The sequence below is a fragment of the Podarcis erhardii genome (genome assembly GCF_964252035.2).
Source record: "Podarcis erhardii genome assembly, chromosome: 13".
Classification (NCBI taxonomy): Eukaryota; Metazoa; Chordata; class Lepidosauria; order Squamata; family Lacertidae; genus Podarcis; species Podarcis erhardii.
Window position 1 is genome coordinate 12,138,774 of NC_138502.1, and position 12,922 is coordinate 12,151,695.

Genomic DNA, 12,922 nt, shown 5'->3' on the forward strand with positions numbered 1-12,922 from the left:
GCTCCCAGGGCTCCATGCTCAGGGTAACTGAACCAGTCATGCTCCCCCAAATCAGCCTCTGGCAGGAGCCCAGTCAACTTTTGCATCAGGCCACCATAGATACTTTTTAGTTTTCTGCCATTTATTTCCTTCCAGAAGTGCCAGCTCAGGGTGTGTGTGTGGCTGAGCACTTTGGGGCCCCTGAATAATTCTGGGGCCATAGCTGAGCCCCTTCAATGTTCAGGGGTGGAGGAGGTTATGCGCAGGGCAGCTACGTCTGTGGCTGCCTCTCCTTCTGCAGCTGCCAGAGAAAGAGGCCTCAGCTCCTCCTGACGTGGTGTACTCCAAGCAACCCAAGCACCAGCTCCTCTTCCTCCTCCTCCTCCTCCTCCTCTGCACTTGGGATGTTAGGATCACACTGCTTGGAATGCACAGTGCTAGGCATGTGTTTGATGTCACAGGCATGCACAAAATGCTGTTAGCCCTACAATGGTAGCAAATGAGAACTGGCACCAATAAGAGATTTTCTTCTGGGCTTATAGCTGTTTGGTAGGCAGTGCTGGTGTTAGGCTATTTGTGCCCTAGGCAATGCTAACTGCATGCAACTCCCTCCCCAATTTCTAACTTCAATTTTCAAAAACATTTCTTGTAGGAAAACCAGAAAGCACAATTTGCTAATTCTTTCAGGTAAAGTTCTGATGCTTGAGCACAGGGGTCAACAAACTTTTTCAGCAGGGGGCCAGTCCACTGTCCCTCAGACCTTATGGGGGGCCGGACCATGTTTTGAAAAAATAAAAATAAAAAATGAAGAAATTCCTATGCCCCACAAATAACCCAGAGATGCATTTTAAATAAAAAGACACATTCTACTCATGTAAAAACACGCTGGTTCCCGGACTGTCCGCAAGCCAGATTTAGAAGGCGATTGGGTCAGATTCGGCCCCCAAGCTTTAGTTTGCCTGCCCATGCTTTAGCAGGTCCAGTTGATATAGTTGCCCAGCTAACTAGTCTACTGTTGAGTGTATGGTCATTTTTGTCAGCCATAGCTCATTAGAACAATGAATACATTTCCTAAACAACATTAAGATGTGACTGTAAGAATTATGATTAATTGCATTTTCCACTTTTTATTTACTGGTATATTATGTAACCTCCAATCAACTCTAGGGATTATCGGTGAGGGGGAAACAGATCTTCATTAGGGCCACACCAAAGGACAAAAAGGTCAAACCTGATATCCTTGCAGATTTTGGTTCCAGTAAATACAGGGGCTTGTCATGCTTGTGTAGTGAGACACAACTAACATGGATGGGACTGGGGTGAGTTTCTGGCAATGTGAATGCAGCAGCAGAGGGAACTTGGCATTAGGATAAACATATTAGCAACCAGACGTGCTAAGTTGGGCCAAACATTGGGGGGGGGGTGCATTTGCACACAAGATTCCCCCCCCCATCGGACCACACCTGCTGTGGGCACCTGCCAGGATGCTCTGGCGATCATGGCGGGGGCCACACAGAGGGCAAAAATTGCCCTCCAAGCCTCCTGCCCGGTGCTCTGGCGATCATGGTGGGCGGCACCTAGAGGAGAAATTGCTTTCCAAGCACAATGCCCCTGCCTGGCATGGGAGCACTCACCTGGGGGCAGTGGGGGATGGCAGCCACCTCAATATTGGGGGGGGTCCTCAAAATATCAAGGGGGCTGAAGCTCCTTGCACCCCCTATACCCGGTGCTCCTGTTAGCAATTACTCTGAATATCCATCCAATCAATTTGTCTGTGGTTTTCGGTGGAATTTGAAACCTGCCTTTTCTCTCTTAATCTGTAGTCCATATATGGGTAAGTGGTTCTTCTTTCTTCCTGCCTTTCCACGCCCTGCCCTAGCCAAGCTCTATATAAGAATGAGCCCAGCAGCCTGAGACACAGACCTGCCACTGTAGGAAGCAGCATCCATATCCTCAACAGGACAGAGCTTGGGTAAGTTGCAGGTCGGGATGAGCGAATCTGACAATTTTGGTCTCTTCCAGTCTTTCACATCAACTGGCGATTTTCTTTTTTAAAAACCAGGACATCAGTGAACTTCTTCCAATGTACACATTTCTGGAATCATTTCTCCTTTCTGTAATGCATTTCTAATGCTATTTTCATGTATATAGGTATTTTTATGCATGCTGTATCCTAGTACAGTGGAACCTCGGAAGCTGAACACATTTGAACTCGAACTTTTAGGCTCCTGAATGATCGAAAAACGGAAGTGATTGTTCTGGTTTTCGACTGATTTTCAGAAGCTGAATGTCCACCAGCTTCCAATTGGCTGGAGCATGCTCCTGCAGCCAATTGGAAGCTGTGCCTTTGTTTTCGAACTGTTCTGGGAGTCGAACGGACTCCCAGAATGGATTGGATTTGGAAACCAAGGTAGGACTGTATTGCATCGTTCTACACATTCCGTGGCTGTCAAATGGCACTGCCCACCATGTCTGTTCTGACAATGTGGCTGCTGGTTCACATTTTGAGGAACTGAAACCAGATTTTAAGGAAGCACAGCCTTTGAAGAAACGGGATACTACCCGCCTTCCTTAGATGCTAAAACTGATGGTGATTTGTCCCATGAAAATTTCCTCAAATTCATCCAGGAGCCCAGTCAGCTGTAGTCAGTCCTTTCGTGCGGTGAGATTCCTAAGGAAACACTGCAGGGGAAGGGAATGGGTGGGATAAGCAAAGGGGCAGGAAAATTCACTGTGCTTGATGCAACAAGGGCAAAGCTCCTGTGGATTTCCTTCAAGATTTCCTTACAATACAGCTGCTGATTTGCACTTTATTTGGGGGCTGCCATCTGTACTGCACTCTACACTATCTGTATTCTTATGCCAGCAGAGCTCGACTGATTTCTCTCAACTGCTTTCCAGCACAGTCTTAAGTGTCTTTGTGAGGTGGGACATGGCAGGTGACCTGCCACCATGAATCCTGGCACTGCTCGGGGCATAAGGTTTTGTGGGAGTTTTCTTTGTTGCCCTTCATTGGCTCCAATGGAGAGGGAGAATTAGTTACACCATTTCCAGGCAGGTCTGATGGTGTTCCACTCCTGGGGCCTCTTGCATGAATCAATAAGACTGGATCAAGTAGATCCAAAGCAATCTCTGTCCTTCCTTTGCCTGTTTCTGGGGCTACCACCAGGGAATTACCTTTTGCTCCCTGAGCTCCCTGTTCCCTTCTGCCACCAAAGATCTTCTCTTCCAGAATAGAGTGTCAGGGACTGGGCAAAGGAGGAGGAGGGGTGGAGACCACCTTCCCATCCTGTCCCTTCCAGGGAGGAGGAGGAGGAGGAGGAGGAGGAGGAGGGAGACAATATAGATTTCCAATAGTGGTTTGTGGGAGGTCAGAGCTCCGAGCCAGAGGGGAAAAGTTGGGAAATAATGGGAGAAGAGGAGCAGGCAGAGCCAGAGCAGAAGCTGGCTGACAAGTTGTCATTAGACAGCAGACCAGATCCACCATCTCCAAGAACCAGGCAGGCCTTAAAAGTGGGAGAACAAAGAGCTCGAAGGACAGAGGACACTTAGTGGCACCTGTAGAGAAGAAGATGATGATGATGAATGAGGAAGTGGGAGAGAAGGAGGTGGAGATTCATTCAGGCCATTATCCAAGAGGCAACTAGCTGGGAGCCACTGACAGCAGCCTGACATAGAGGCAACTCCACTCCTTCTGAACTTTCTTAAGGCAGCCCACCAACCTGAGGGTTATTACAGTGGTACCTCAGGTTACATACGCTTCAAATTACATACGCTTCAGGTTACAGACTCTGCTAACCCAGAAATCGTGCTTCAGGTTAAGAACTTTGCTTCAGGATGAGAACAGAAATCGTGCTCTGGCAGTGCAGCAGCAGTAGGAGGCCCCATTAGCTAAAGTGGTGCTTCAGGTTAAGAACGGTTTCAGGTTAAGAACAGAACTCCGGAACGAATTAAATACTTAACCCGAGGTACCACTGTATTGTTCTTCCCATAAAACAAAAGAAGGACAAGAGCAACAGATTAACAACTAAAAGGCTTTTGATAAATGTTAATACTGCTTTAGTCTAGAACATCGGAGCCAACTGCTAGGAGCTGAGGCCCCTTCACTCCCCATAAAATATTTGAAGAGGCCAGCTCTCCCCCAGTTGATGGGCCCAGTTGACTCTGCCTCCACTTACCATTGGTTTTACTGCCTTCTGCCCTACAAATCCTACCAGTCCCAATGGACACCAGCCTCCACTGGTCCAGAATCCAGGATCTGTGATTCCTCAACAATGGCAAACTCTTTAGGTTCTCCCTTCTTTCCCTAACCTTCTCGTTTTTCTCCATTCTTTTCCTTCTCTTCTCATTTTTTAGAAATTCACATGAAGGAGAATTGTGGTGTTAAGAGTATAAAATACTGTTTTATTTCTTCCTGCCATCACCACATGGACGAAATGGCAACCAGTGGGGATAGGTTTTGACCTTCCATAAAAGGTCAAGCAGAAGATGGAACATGGTCAGCACTAGGTGCATCTGCACACTAAGCTTATTTGACTCCATGATACTTCAACAATCGCCAACTTTAGGTTTTGGCTTCTCTCTTCTTTCTCTAATCTTCCCATTTATGATTTTAAGAACAGAAAATACTGATTTACTTCTTCCTGCTATCACCACATTGACAATGCCAATAAGTAAGGATAAGTTTTTAATTTGCTGCACATTTCCTTCCACTGAAGGTCAACCAGAAGATGGGGGTTGTCACCTACCTTTGCCTTTTTGGTTTCCTGGTCTCCTATTCTTTCCCAGGAGGTGAGTGCTTTAACAATTATCTGGGAATTCCCCAGAAATTTTAATTGGGGTTAAGCTCATGAGAAGAGAAGACTCCCTAGAAAAGACCCTGGGGAAAGATTGAGGGCACAAGAAGAAGGGGATGACAGAGGACGAGGTGGTTGGACAGTGTTCTAGAAGCTACTAACATGAGTTTGACCAAATTGTGGGAGGCAGTGGAAGACAGGAGTGCCTGGTGTGCTCTGGTCCATGGGGTCACGAAGAGTCGGACATGACTAAATGACTGAACAACAAATATTTATAAAAACAAAACTACTTGTCAGATTTCCAGGTGATGGTAATCCAGCTAAGGCTGTTGGAATAAATAACCAGGCAATGGAAGCTGGTCCATTAGGGTGAATAGGAAACTGCCCTACCCACCTCAATCTGCTCTGAACCACTCCTCATATTCATATTTACAAACTGTCAGGGAGTGGCGCTGCCTGCCATTGAGTCTGGATCCACTTACTGTTTGGCTCCTTGCTTTCTGTCCCAATTTCCTATCGGTGCCATGGGGTACCAGTCACCAATGGAAGCAGGAATGTTTAAATTAGGTCTGCATTCATTAATCTTAAAATTATCTGTGCAAATTTGTAGGTGAAGTAGGATTCCACATTGAAAATTGCATTCTAACAGCTTTTGTCCCCCTCCCCCATCTTTTTCTTCTTTTACTCCTCTCTCCATACAGTAAAGGCCAGATCCTGTCCCAGGAATTGGCTGAAAGCCCAGGGCAGCTGCTATGCATATTTTGACTCTCAGAAAACTTGGTCTGAAGCTGAGGTAAGAAGCTGCTTCTCACCAACCAAGCTGTAACATCAGTTGCTGTCATGGGTTTCAGATGACATTTTTGTGCGGAGGGCTATCAGTGTGAGCTGTTGGGAGACAATACCTGGCCAGCATCTTGGTATAATCCAAAGAGAGTTGCTCACCCATTGTGTTCAAGTAACCTGTTTCCACAGGAGCCAAGAAAGCTTAATTAACAGTCAGGAGAGATGGCCTGGCAAGAAGGTACCATTTCCTAAGTGAAAAGATACAAGCTATCTCTGCCCCTTTGTCCCTCCAGCTTGCATGTGAGCAGGAGGGACCTCAGGGCTCACTCAGCTGGGGGGGGGGAGTGGAGCCTTCCCACCCCCAATCCAAGAACCGCAAAGAAGCTGTGTCATCCTCAGCTCTGCAGGGTGTTGGGATGAAAGTGCCTCATCTCTTGCAATGAGAGCTGTGGCCGTTTCACCCCATGCCTTGAGGGCTGGGGCCAATACAGATTCTTGTTTCAGCATCATGGTGTATCGCCAGATTGTGATGTTTGGATGGTGATACATCATGGTGTTGAAAACCTGACATCACCCAGCTATATACAGTTAAGAACAACTATTTCAAACATTAAGATAATAGTTAAATTCAAGGATAAGCTACAAAACCAGATTAAAACACAGGTCAACATTCCGCATGCCTGCATAAAGGTAAAGGGACCCCTGACCATTAGGTCCAGTCGTGACCGACTCTGGGGTTGCGCGCTCATCTCTCTCTATAGGCCGAGGGAGCCGGCGTTTGTCTGCAGACAGCCTCCGGGTCATGTGGCCAGCATGACTAAGCGCTTCTGGCGAACCAGAGCAGCGCACGGAAACGCCGTTTACCTTCCCGCCGGAGCGGTCCCTATTTATCTACTTGCACTTTGATGGGCTTTCGAACTGCTAGGTTGGCAGGAGCAGGGACCAAGCAACGGGAGCTCACCCCGTTGTGGGGATTCGAACCGCCGACCTTCTGATCGGCAAGTCCTAGGCTCTGTGGTTTAACCCACAGCGCCACCCGCTTCTGAAAAGAGTGCAGCCAAATCATGACTATGAGCATTCTTCCTGCATTCATCCTAGTTTTTGTGTGTGAGCTTCAAGGCGGTTTTCTTGCACTCGTGCTTTAATTGCACTCGTGTGCAGTAGGTCCAGCAGGTTTCTTTAGTTTCCCAGCAGGTCCAGAGGATGGAGAAAGGGGCCTGGCTTCACTCACAGCATTTTCTTCACCCCTTTTTCTCTCTTCCTTCCTCAGCTGCTTTAGTTCCCATTTGAAAAACTTCCAACTCTCCACCACTGGTGTTTTATGATTTTTAAATAATTGTTATTACTTATTTGACAAGTTCTGAACCCCTCTGGGAAAGCTTTGTGGGAAAGAGTCTGTGTGTGTGTGTGTGTGTGTTAGTAATAGTGGTGGAGCTTATTTACTTGCTTGGCTATTCTCAGAATGAGTGCCTGAGCTATGGCTGTGGGACCCATCTTGCCTCCATCCTCAATGAGAAAGAGTCAGATGTGGTGGCCGATTACATCTCTGCAAACCAGAAAAACGCAAGCCAGGTCTGGATTGGGCTGCATGATCCCACTGAGGTGAGTTGCCTTTACTTTCTCTATTTCAAGCCATTGTCACTGAGTAACGGCTTCTTAGCATCACCATTCCATCCTTACCCAAATCGTCTCCCCAGACTACTCCAATATGTGACTTTTCCACAATTTTCTAATAGAATCCTCCTCTAATATTGTTGTGGAAGTGGGGAGATGATTAACATATTCAATCCTCCTGGCAAACTGGGAATAATATCCCCTCACTCACCCAAGTTTAGGATGTTCCACCATTCTCCAGCAGAGTTTCTTGTTCTTTGAGGAAAATAAGTGGCTCACGTAAATGTAAACTAAGCTTTGAATAATAAAGAAAACTGTAACAAAATAACAAAATAAGATAAACTAAATACAACAACATGAGGCTAGTCTGAGGCAAGAAGTGAGAAGAGGCAGTTGGTCCCTCTTAACTGATATTCTTAACGGAACACAGACACTGAAGGGAGGGGCTCCGGACTTGTCTCCAGAGCAAAACACACAAGTCCCACCCACCAGATACCAAGCACTCTACTATTCAAATTAGGTCCCAGTGTTTTTCCTACAAATACAATCGTACCTTGGTTCTTGAACACCTTATGACTCAAATGTTTTGGCTTCTAAACACCGTAAACCCGGAAATGAGTTTTCCAGTTTGTAAACGTTCTTTGAAACCCTAACGTCTGATGTGACTTCCGTAGCTTCTGATTGAGTGCAGGAAGCTCCTGCAGCCTATTGGAAGCCACACTTTGGTTTTTGAACGTTTTCGGAAGTCGAACGGGCTTCCGGAAAGGATTCCATTAGAGAACCAAGGTACAACTGTATCTCCATCATAACTGGCAATAGCTTCATAACTGGCCAACTCTCCACGTGATCTTTGCATTGGCCTCCTCGTTTCAAATGAATGTATGATCTGTTCTATCACATTGCTGCAGAAAGGACATTGGAGGTGGTTGGATGACGAGATCTACAATTACAAACGCTGGGATTCTCATCGCCCAGACAACTACAACAATGAAGAATATTGTGTGCATCTGCTAAAGGACACAGGTAAGCAAGCAATTTGTAGGGACTGATCAAAAAAAGGTTTCATGCCTATCACTCCATCAGTTTCAAGTATTTCAAAGGGTAGTATCTGACTTTAAAAATCAAAATGATCAAACTCAATATACTTTGGATAGTCATTGCTATTGATGGTCCATTCATTTGAAAGGTTTACTCTGGGTATTAGTTGAGTGAATACAGTGGCAGAGCTTCATGCTCTGGCACCGGGGGGGGGTGGTGGAGAGCAGGTGGGGGAGGGGCTGGTGCACATCCTGGGGGCAGGGGGCGCCACTTTTGGGGCTAGGGCGCCCAGCACTGGTGGGGGGAAGCCACGATGGCACCCTGCCCGGATCGCCCTCCCCTCTCACTCCTCTTCCTCTGCCAGTGAGTGGATACACTCTCAGCCTGGTGCTTCTCTGTACTAAGGTTCACAAGTCAATATCTCTGGAGATCTGACCAGAAGTGGTCCAATTTATTGATCATTTAGGGACACTTCCAATCATACCATGAAGCAGAATCTTTTTCTGCAGTCAACCTTCATGTGATCACATATTTTTTTTCAGAAAACAGCGGTTGCCAAACTAAGGTCTGGGTTATGCCATCTTATATTCTATCATGTTTCTTAACAAAATGATTAGGCTCAAACAGCATTATGATTATGATTATGATTATGATTATGATTATGATTATGATTATGATTATGATTATGATTATGATTGTGATTGTGATTATTATTATTATTATTATTATTTCTACCCCACTCATCTGACTGGGTTTCCCCAGCAACTCTGGGTGGTTCCCAACAGAATATTAAAAGCACAATGTAACATATAAGACTTTGAAGCCAGGTGATCAGTGAGTGACCTTCATATGTTTCGTTAGTTCTGGGTCACAGCCCTGCTGTGAGTCCTGAAAAGTCCAGACTCACTGGAACGAACTCTGGGGTTGGGGCAAATGTTGAAAATGCTTTTAAATTTTTAATTTTTAATCTGTGGTGTTTAAAATTTGGGTTTTTTGTTTTGTTTTTGCTCTGTCGGGGGGGGGGGAATAAACGTTTAGTTGGGCCTGGGGATTAGTTTAACTTTAGTATAATTATAAATTGTTTGTTTGTTGTTGTTGTTGTTGTTGCTTTCTACTGCTTTATTGGTTCATTGTATAGTTTGTATTCTGTTCTGAAGGGGAGAGGGTTAGGGCTGTCCGGGAGTGGGCCCCAGTCAACAGAATGGCTGGGGTGCACTTGGACACCTGATCTCAGTGATCATGGGTAGGAGGAGGAGTTACGCTAAGACCATACCATGTCATTAACGAGGAGGCAGGTTTAGTTGTTGTTTGAAGACTATCCCTGCCTCTGGGTCTGGTCTTGCCCACAAGGATACTGGAATCAACAAGGGAGACCCACATTACCTGAAGGTGCTGCTGTGCAGTGCCAGGTCAATGATTCACAAGACCACTGAGATCCACGACAGGATGGAGGACTTGACCTGGCATGTGTAACAGAGACTTGGCTGGATGAAGAAGATGGGCCTGTCCTTGCCACTGCTTGTCTACCAGGTTTCTCTTACACACAGTAACCCAGCTCATATGGGTGGGGAGGCGAAGTTGCAGTGAGTTTTAGGAAGTCAATAGCTTGCACCAGGCATCCTATTGGGAAGACCCAGTTTTCTGAGTGTGTGTTCTGGAAGCTGGACAACAGGGGCAGTACCGGATTCCTTTTGGTGTACTGACCTCCCCGCTGTACCAAGGATTCCCTGCCTGAGCTGCTTCAGGTTGTGGCGGATGTTCTCCTGGAGACACCTAGTTTGGTTGTCCTAGGGGATTTAACATCCATGCTGACACGACCTTACAAGGCGCTGCTTGGGGCTTCGTGGGAAAGCATGACCTCCATGGGGATGTCCCTGAATGAATTTCACCCAACTCATTGTTGCGGACATGCCTTAGACCTGGAGTTCACCTCTATGGATGTGGGTGATCTGACACTAAGTAAAAGCGCAACAAACGAAGTGCCATGGTCAGATTACTTCCTGGTGCCGCAACCCTTTCCCTCTGCAGGGAGGTGGGACTGATTTGGACCCCCCCACACACTTAATGGATTCAAATGGTTTCCAGAGTGTAGTAGGGGATGTTTTATCTCATGTTGATGGCCTTTCAGCTGATTCCCTGGTGGCCCGCTGGAATGCGGAGTTAACCAGAGCTATCGACTGTCTGGCTCCAAAGCGCTCTCTCCAACTGCATGGAGCCTGGCAGCCTCATTGTTTTCCCCAGAGCTGAGGGTGATGAAACAATCACTGAGGTGGCAATAGCGCCAGTGGTGGAAATCGGACAAGAAACGGGTTAGAGCTCAACGTTGAGCCTATCAAGTGGCAATAGCGATGGTGAAGAGGTCCTTCTTCACTGCCTCTTTGCATCTGCAGAAAACAGCAGCGGGAGACTCTTTCAGGTGGTTCACAATCTTAACCTTCACCATTGGGGCCTGGTAAGGACCCCAAGATCTCCTGCAATGATTTTGCAACTTTTTTGCAGGCAAAGCCGCTCAGATTCAGAAAGAGGTAGACGCCATCATGGGAGCAGGGCTGGGGCAGGAGAGTGCTAGAGTCCTGTCTATTCCAGCTGCATGGGATCAGTTCCAATCTGTTACCTCCGAGGATGTGGACAGGCTGCTTGGATGAGTGAAACTGACCACCTGTCTCCTCGATCCTTGCCCATCCTGGCTCATAAAAGTGAGCTGGGAAGGGCAGGGTGATGGGCTCCGGGGTGAATGCTTAGTCTGCTGAAGCTGAAGCTGAAGCCTTAGGTCAGGGGTCAGCAAACTTTTTCAGCAGGGCGCCGGTCCACTGTCCCTCAGACCTTGTGGGGGGTTGGACTATACTGTTTGGGAATGCTTCCCTCTGTGAGCAAGCTTTCCCGGAACCGCTGAAAGAGGCAGTTATTAAACCAGATGCGGATGCGGACCATTTGGATCCCTTCCAGTCGGAATTCAGGCCTCATCATAGGACTGAAACTACCTTGGTCACGCTGGTCAATGATCTCTGGTGGGCTAGGGACAAAGGTGAAAGCTGTTTCCTAGTTCTGCTGGATCTCTCAGAGGCCTTTCATACCAACAACCATGACATCCTTCTGGACTGCCTAGAGGTGCTAGGAGCTGGGGGCACTGTTATATAGTGGTTCTGCTCCTTCCTCCTGGGCCATGTTCAGAAAGTGGTGGTGGGGGATGAGTGTTCAGACCCCTGGGCTCTCACTTGTTGGGTGCCTCAGGGTTCTGTCCTCTCCCCCATGCTTTTCAACATCTACATGGAGCCACTTCGAGAGATCATCAGTGGGTTTGGGCTGGGCGTTCATCAGTATGTGGATGATACCCAGCTCTACCTCTCTTTCAAATCAGAACCAGTGAAGGCGGTGAAGGTCCTTTTTGAGTGTCTGGAGGCAGTTGGAGGATGGATGGCAGCTAACAGATTGAGGCTGAATCCTGACAAGACAGAAGTACTGTTTTGGGGGGACAGGGGGATGGCAGGTGTGGAGGACTCTCTGGTTCTGAATGGGGTAACTGTGCACCTGAAGGACCAGATGTGCAGCCTGGGACTCATTTTAGACTCACAGCTGTCCATGGAGGCACAGGCCAATTCTGTGTTCAGGGCAGCTGCCTACCAGCTCCATCTGGTATGCAGGCTGACACTCTACCTGCCTGCAGACTGTCTCGCCAGAGTGGTGCATGCTCTAGTTATCTCCCGCTTGGACTACTGCAATGCGCTCTGTGTGGGGCCACCTTTGAAGGTGAGCCAGAAACTACAAGTAATCCAGAATGCGGCAGTTAGACTGGTGACTGGGAGTGGCTGCAGAGACCATATAACACTGGTCCTGAAAGACCTTCATTGGCTCCCACTATGTATCTGAGCACAATTCAAAGTGTTGGTGCTGATCTTGAAAGCCCTCAATGGACTCAGCCCAGTATACCTGAAGGAGTGTCTCCACCCCCATTGTTCAACCTGGGCACAGAGGTCCAGCTCTGAGGGCCTTCTGGTGGTTCCCTCACTATTATTAAAGTCTGAATCCATTTTATTCCCTCTACACATTGGGGAAAGGAATAATAGGCAATAAGAAGTAACTTTCCTTATTTCTTGAATTATAATTTTTGTTTTGAATTTCAGGTTTTAAGAAGTGGAATGATGTAAAATGCAACAACAAGTACGCCTTCATCTGCAAGCAATAACTCTAAAGGAGACTTCCCTTCTCCACTGTGTTGGCTGGGAAGCTGCCTTGACATTATATGTATTTCTGATAACATTCTTTCCTCTCCCATAAATGGCCAGCTCTCTCTCATCACTTTCAAAATAGCCATTGCTATAGAGATGCCTTTTCAATTTCCCCCTTCCCTTTGAAATTTTCTTGGACCTGCCGCAGAGCATCATCTTAATAAATTCTCTTCCATGCATATTTTCCTTGTTGCATTGCTGTTCTGCTTTGTCCATCCATACTTACAAGCACGGCCACCCCACCCATGAGGCAAGGTGAAGTTCTTGCCTCAGACGGTAGCAGATTGGCCTCCTGCTCTTGTTGACAGTCTCCTCCATCTCCACCAGCCTGCCCTGCTTGCATCCACATTCCCTCCTATAATGCAAGGACATCCTAGATGATAGGAGAGACCTGCCCCTGTTACATGGGTGCATTATGTATGTGCCCTGAGGGAATGGCGAAGAGAATGATGATGAGGGCATTGGCACTGAAAGGCCTTTTCTGGG

The 12,922-nt window shown here is 47.1% G+C and overlaps 2 protein-coding genes across 2 annotated transcripts in view; one reads left to right on the top strand and one right to left on the bottom strand.

Annotated features, from left to right (window-relative positions):
* LOC309326512 (C-type lectin BfL-2-like) overlaps positions 1-7,767 on the bottom strand; it is a 79,513-nt gene extending 71,746 nt beyond the window's left edge. Inside the window, exon 1 of the mRNA XM_081835332.1 lies at positions 7,384-7,767. The gene's annotated coding sequence lies outside the window, so the exon portion shown is untranslated. The remainder of the gene's footprint in view (positions 1-7,383) is intronic.
* Positions 1,888-12,617, top strand: LOC309326515 (C-type lectin BpLec-like). The gene is made up of 6 exons (XM_081835335.1): positions 1,888-1,951; positions 4,698-4,770; positions 5,477-5,568; positions 7,020-7,160; positions 8,081-8,195; positions 12,332-12,617. The coding sequence occupies exons 2-6, from the start codon at positions 4,710-4,712 to the stop codon at positions 12,391-12,393; spliced, it is 471 nt and encodes a 156-aa protein (XP_081691461.1). The 5' UTR covers positions 1,888-1,951; positions 4,698-4,709; the 3' UTR covers positions 12,394-12,617.
* Positions 12,618-12,922: the final 305 nt, after the last annotated feature.

What these genes read in the sequence shown, in the direction of transcription:
- LOC309326515 (XM_081835335.1), top strand. Translation starts at nt 4,710, where the DNA reads ATGGGGGTTGTCACCTACCTTTGCCTTTTTGGTTTCCTGGTCTCCTAT. An exon ending in CTCCTATTCTTTCCCAGGAG is followed by an intron (nt 4,771 to 5,476) that starts GTGAGTGCTTTA and finishes CTCTCCATACAG; the next exon opens with TAAAGGCCAGATCCTGTCCC. An exon ending in AAACTTGGTCTGAAGCTGAG is followed by an intron (nt 5,569 to 7,019) that starts GTAAGAAGCTGC and finishes GGCTATTCTCAG; the next exon opens with AATGAGTGCCTGAGCTATGG.